Here is a 7,089-nt window from a genome sequence, read left to right as displayed (position 1 = left end):
ATGATAGACAGCAACTTCGTGCATCAGGCTTCCTCTACTGCAAGATCTAGGAGGGGCAAGTATTATATGCAATCTTACCCGTGATCAAAATGTTGCAATAGTGCAACTTAACCGTTATCCCATAGGGTCGCCCACTAAAAAATAAATATGACAGATTGTGGTGTAAATGAAGGGTTTTTTTTTTTTGGTAAATAAATAAATGAAGAGATAAACAAAAAATCCAAGAACACAGAGTATGTGATAATTGTACTAATAATGGTTAAAGGCGAATTGGGTTGAGGAACTGAAATGAAATATATGGGGAAAAAAAAAAAAAGCAACTCACAGGTGTCCATGTCAAGGCCTGATATAGCTCTCATCCGAATAATGGATATCATCAAGGCGTAAGTCTTTAACTTTTTGCCATTCTTGTCCACGACGCATGAGGCTCTCTCTCACATCATACCCCTTTGTTATGAAAATATTCTTCAAGCTTGTGATATGTTTCAGCCCATCTGGAAGCTTTCCTAATTTGTCTTCTCCTTCGATATGTAGATCTCTCAAACAAGGCATTGCTCCTTCCTTCACTATCCAATTTCGAAGCTTGAAATGAACTCTAATATATAAATACTCAAGTCTTGGAAACCCTCCAGCAGAGAAAATCATTCGACCATCGGATTCACCCTTGAACAGTCTCAAGCAAAGCTTCTTTAAACAATTTAGCTTTTGGAGAGTGAAGAGTGGATCAATCACCCCATTCATATAACTCTCCAACCACAAATAAGTGAGATGTGGTGGGAAATCATTGAGTTTAGGAAGTTTAGTTATTTTTCCCTCCACCACAATTTCATAGAGATGCCAATGACTCGAAAATGATGGCAAATATATGGGAAACGAGTTCGACCTTTCTCCTTGTGTCAAGCTGAAGACTCTAAGGTGAGTTGAATTGGCTATGGCCTTGAGTATTATTTCCCATTGCTTGGACTCGATGTCCTTAAGACCATGTAATCTTAACCTTAGGACTCTTAGATTGGACAATTCATGGAGGCCACTAGTTACCCAATTGCCTATATCTAGTTCCAGTGTCTGTAAATGTTCAGGGAATCCATTGCATAGAGACAGAAGAGAAGAAGAAGAAGAAGAAGAAGAATTTGGAGGGGAGGAGTCAAAGGAATCGGCGAAAAGATGCCTCAATAGATTTAGTTTCAATGTCTCAATGGGAATTTTGGATTCAGGTGTGTCTAATGTCTGTAAGTTGCAGAGGTTAGCTATCCAAGTTGGAATCTCTTTTACACGGGTGCCGCGTAAGTTCAAGTACCTGAGAAGGGTGAGATGGCTAATTTCATCTGGTAATTTGTCGATTTCTTCTGCACCTTGTAGATCAAGTACTCTAAGCAAATGGAACTGCTTATAGCAAATTTGGGGGTGTTTGGAGAAACACAATAAGGAGTAAACATGGTTTGGAAATTTGAGAGGACTTTTCAAGAAAGAAAGGAGATGGCTCACACTTATATAATTTGGAGGTGGGAGAACAGGTGGTGGTGGAGGAGGAGGTGGAGGAGGAATAGACGTCGTCCGCTGCAAAGTAGGCATGGATTTGGAATCAAGAGGAGCAGTAGTAGAAGACTTACTATGATGTAGGGCTATTCGACGGCTACCTTCCTCCCATGTCCTCAAATGTTTCTCCTTGGAAATGCTGGAGAATTTATCTTTCTTGGCTTCTTTTTCTGCTAATTTTCGAACAAGACCATTAATGCGACAAGTTTGAGGATCCCCATTTAATTTCCATTTCTCAACTTGGATTAAACTCCTTTGGATTAAATCCTTAAGGTATTCTCTAGCCATAACTTCCATGGTTCCATTATCTGATGATCTTTGCTCCGAAAATCCCTCAGCGACCCATAGTCGAATCAATCTATCACATTGGATCTCACTATCTTCTGGGAAAAGACCAAAATAAAGGAAACATGATCTTAAGTGACAAGGCATGTCATTATAACTTTGAGAAAATACCTTTCGGAAGACTCTTGATTTTGTCACCAAACATGAATTTTGCACCTGTTCAAGCATATGGCACCACTCATTGATATCCTTGTTTTTTCCGGTTAAGGCGCCTCCCAGAAGAACAATAGCTAATGGTAATCCATCACATTTCGAAAGAAGTTGTCTTGCCAGATCCTCCATCTCCTTAGACAGACTAGGGATTTCGCCCAAGGAGCATCGGTAGATCACCTTCAAGAAAAGCTTCAGACTCTCATCCTTATTCAAAATCCGCAGCTTAAACGGATCATTCAATGGGCTAGCACAACGAGCTACATCTCCGATTCGGGTTGTCAGCAAAACTCTGCATTTCTTTTTCGGCGAGGTCGGAAAGGCCTTCTTTATGGTCTCCCAATCGTTCTGGTTCCATAAATCATCTACTACAATTAAGTAGTTCTTCCCTTTCAAGTAGTTGTAGATCATGGAACCCCACAATGTTGGAATGTCCTCCTTTGTTTGAGAGTGCAAGTACTCCTTCTTTTCTTCTTTTGTGACCTTCTGAACTTGTTCTAGTATGGATTGCCAAATATTTCTTAACACACAGTCAGGGGAAACAGAAACCCATGCAACACAATCAAAATGACTGTTAACATCACTTCTCTTGTAAATATGTCGAGCAAGGGCAGTCTTACCTGCTCCCCCAGGAGCCCAAATGGGAACTACAAGGAGCCTTCCTTGTGGTTCTTCCTTTATCAACAACGAAACCAGCTTTTCTGTTTCAGTTTCAAAGCCAACGATTTGATTTGCTCTGTTGGAGTAAGGAATAGAAGTTTCACCAACCTCTGGTGAGCTTTTCTCTGAAAGCATGCCAAGCTTGATATTGATATCATCAATTTCGTTTCTCAATTTGTGGAGAGTTAGAACTTGGCCGAACACCTCCTTGACAAGCTGGAAATCATAGCGATATCTATCATATGGTGTTGCAATGTTGTTGAAGAGTTCGATAACATCCTCAGCCCGAAAGGCTAAGTTTCTGAGTTGGCTCACCCATTCATGGAACCCGTCTTCTTCTTCTTCTTCTTCTCTATCGATCATGATATCGGCCTTCTTCAATGTGGAATTGATGTCCTTGAGTTTCTTTGTAAGGGATTCGACCTCATTCTGCACTTCATGAAGGTCTTCAACTTTGCTTCCTAATAGCTTTAGTACCTCCACGTTTTTCTTTCCTAACAGCTCCTTTGTTACCTCCATGGTTGTCTTTCCTAACAGCTTCGCTGCTACCTCCATGTTTCTTGTAGCAATTTTAAGATTAGAACAAAACTGATTTGATGATTTATTGACCACCTTATTCAACCTCTTCTACCATTTATAGCGTGGTGGTCATGACTCCGGATCAGCTTCCCGTATGTGGAGAGTGATCACCCTTAACTCTTCAATCCTCACTCTCTATTATTCATCATTAAAATAAAGGGTAAGAGATTGCTACCCTGTTGGTGCAAATCCAGATCAGAACAATCTTGTACGTCCTAGCCTGTGGATTTAGAATCTATTAAGTTTGTCTCGAATTCTTGACCCATTTTGAAGATTGATTCGATTCAACATATTTTGGTGGCGACCTGAATGGGAAATTTTCTAAGATCTGTGATGGAAGCAGAGGGCATCACTGATCTCGTATGGGGGTATGGGGGCTACGCCCCCGCGGTATGGTTCGACCAGATCGACCACGACCTGATGGATTGACCCGAGATTTGGAGTATATAAAATGTACTGTTGCTTATTGAGAAAGTCGTTGTATATTGGGGTTTTTCGAGCTAGGGTTTCTGGGCGAGTTTTTCTTCGCCGTTGCTAGCGTGTAATTTCTCTTCTGTATAGTGAATCATCTTCTTCTTCGCCCGAGGACGTAGCACACCACCCTGGTGTGTGAACCTCGTTAAATCTCTATGTCGTATGAATCTATTGTCTCTTTATTATTCGTGTTTCTTGGTGTTTGATCTTACAGAATTCATTTTCTATCTCTGCCTTTAATGGATTCTCAATTCACGAACCAGGGACATTTGAGATTGTACTCACATATGAACCTGATTTGCAGATCAATAGTAAGGTGTGTGGGAGCATCATCAAGGCCTTGCAGAAGGAGCAGCACGATCTTTCAACACTTGCTGTTTTTGAACTTTTTTGCACCAGCACAGTAATATTCTTTCTCCCTTAAAATATATATACCTCCAATTTTAATGATTAAATATTATTAAAAATTGGAATAACAATAGTCTAGTAACGTGATGAGATTATGAGATTAGAAATCATTAATAAGGTCAATGTCAATCCAATTATATAGCATCATCCCATAAGCAAGCATGTTCATTTTGCTTTTTTTAACAAGGCCTTGTGCTTCACGCTCCGCTGATGAGGACTTTGGTACTATAAACCACACGTTCTGTGTCTCTCACAAGGAAGGTCGTACCGCGGCCCGTTCATAAATGTCTTCTCCCACCTTTTGGTACTTCAATTGTCAACTCCTACCATGTGCTCCTCTTCTGTCCGGTTCCAACTTTGATCATGTTCATACTTATGTTCAACAGGCTACGTGATTTTTCAACGGCCAATTATTATCAATTCCTTAACTTATATTTACTCTACCACTCCTACTCTATTTCTCCACCCCCGCCACCCCCGCCACTTTCCCCCCTTATTTACCTTATAAAGAAAATATCTTCCACTATTTTTTCCTTGATAAATTAAAATTCCTGAATTACCCTTAAGGGCCCCCTCCCCTTTTCCTACTATATCCCATCATTCTCGTCTCCACCTCTACCTCTGATCCCCTCCCGTACCCAATCCCCGTGCAACTCTTCCCCACCCCCTTCCCTGCTTGCAATCTCCCCATTCGCACCCAACCATAATCCCTGCAAACCTCCTGAAAGAGTGCAAACACATCATACTACAATGGAAAAGAGGAGTGCCAGAAGTTTACATTATTGAGGGAATGAGAAATAAATTTAGAGTAAATATAATTTAAGTATAAATGAGTGATAATAATTGCCTTATTTAATCGGATAGAAATCCTATGCAATACCTATGTCTTGCAATACCTTGCAATACCCCCTGTAGAGGTCGACATGTGGACAAGGAGGAATGGACGACTCAGATTAGTTCCTTATTGAAACAACCCAAAACCCATGGTTCACAGTTAAATTGAACTATAGAGAGTCAAACCGGACCGGTTTAGGTTTTGAATTAAAACCTGAGAAAACACTCTCTCTCTCTCTCTCTCTCTCTCTCTCTCTCTCTCTCTCTCTCTCTCTCTTAGCCCTGGTCGCCACGCTTCATTCCTTCCAACTGATCAGCAATGAAACCATGGGCCTTTTTAAGTCACATTTAGTGATCTTCCCAAATAATTAAGATTAAAAATACACAAACAGAGCAGATGGGAAAGAGAAAGAGAAAACATTGTACAAGCAATGAAGCAAAACCCAATTCTAAGTTCATAGTTTAGACTTCAAATGGAGTAGTTGAGCGAATTTTAGAACCCAAAAAAGAAACACATCATCGGTATATACGAAGAATGTAGGAGGAATGCTATCAACACAGTTAGAGTCCTCCTCTACCTCAAAAACCTCTCCTACAAAATATGAGTCTCATTGGACAGCAACACGAAGTCTCTTTCTTAGGATATCAGAGTCCTATTGTAACTGTCACATGTGATATCAGAGTCCTATTGTAACTATCACATGTGATATCAGAGTCCTATTGTAACTGTCTCTTTTGTATTAGAGTTGGAGTACACTTCTACCTTTGAAGGTCTATATAAGACGTGTACCTCCAACTCATAAAACTGATTAATGAAGACTCAATTCAACATGATGCCTAAATATAATTGGGAAATTCAAGTGACCCATAAATAATTAGATTATATTAGATGATGAGACTTAACCCAAATAAGAAATCGAAAGTTATAGAGAGAATCAAGTAAATATACATGTAAATAATACTAAAAAAGAAGTGGGTATGGATTAGAAAGAGACCTTGCAACCCAGTGACCAAAACCTAAGGAATCAAGAGGGCTCCGGCCACAGATTTCACAGGTATAACACCCTTTCTGGGCCTCGGCTGAGGACTCTTGTTAAGGAAGACGACTTTGGCACTGTTGATAATGTAGGTTTGGATGGCCAAATGTCTATGTATTTCTGAACCTCGTTAACCCTTATCATGTTGAAAGGAATGAAACGTGGCGACCGAGAGCTAAGAGAGAGAGAGTTTGGGTAGAGAGAGAGAGAGAGAGAGAGATTCCTCAAGTTTTAATTTAAGAAAAAATGGTCGCGGTACGTGCAGAAAAATAGGAAAGAGAAATGTCCGAAGCTTGGTGAATGCTCACGTAAGTGATATGATTGACATGTGTTAAATATGTTAATCCTGCTGACAGAGTTGTAAACAGTTACCACTCTGTTTAATATTATTAATATTTAAATAAATAAATAATAAAAATCCCAACATAAGCAGACTTCTCCTTTGATTCCGCTTAAAAATCTCGATCCTCTCTCTCTTTCTCCTTGTTTCTTCTTCAAGGCCGTTCCTTCTTACTTCTTCCTTCTTCAGTGTTCTCCAGTCTAGTTGAAGTTTTGTTTATCAATCTCACTGAAGATTTACATCCATGGTAAATTCTCATAGGTTAATAATATCTACCTAAGAAGTAAGAATAAAATCCTAGATATTCAAGAGCCTTGTTTACTTTATAAATTCAAATTTGTCATCTGCCATACATGCAAGCTTTACTGTCCAAATCCCTTCCTTGATGATTAATATGTAAACAGGGTATTCAGAATGTGTGGCCAAGTCTCTCATATGCTTAGTGCCTGAAAATAGTTATGTTGATTTTTTTTCTTACCTCATCCTATTTTGAGAGAGAGAGAGAGAGAGAGAATTGAGATTTTCCAGCAGAATCGAAGGAGGAGTCTGCTTATATTGGATTTTTAATTTTTATTTATTTATTTATATAAAAAAATATATTAGACAAGTTAAGCAACCATGTACGTCATCTCTCCACCCTAAAAACTATGAATAAATTACAATATAAAAAACTAATAGATGGTTTAGATTAATCTAATATTAAATGGACGGTTAATATTAAAAAAA

General features: G+C 39.2%; 1 protein-coding gene across 1 annotated transcript; it reads right to left on the bottom strand.

Annotated features, from left to right (window-relative positions):
- Positions 1–336: 336 nt before the first annotated feature.
- On the bottom strand, positions 337–3,246 carry LOC122063417 (disease resistance RPP8-like protein 3). The gene has a single exon (XM_042627127.1). The coding sequence runs from the start codon at positions 3,244–3,246 to the stop codon at positions 337–339; it is 2,910 nt and encodes a 969-aa protein (XP_042483061.1).
- Between the last annotated feature and the right edge of the window lie 3,843 nt (positions 3,247–7,089).

This window comes from Macadamia integrifolia, unplaced genomic scaffold, assembly GCF_013358625.1.
Source record: "Macadamia integrifolia cultivar HAES 741 unplaced genomic scaffold, SCU_Mint_v3 scaffold1320, whole genome shotgun sequence".
In the NCBI taxonomy this organism is placed as follows: Eukaryota; Viridiplantae; Streptophyta; class Magnoliopsida; order Proteales; family Proteaceae; genus Macadamia; species Macadamia integrifolia.
Note: the sequence above shows the minus strand (reverse complement) of the source record. Positions and strands in the feature narration are given on the sequence as shown.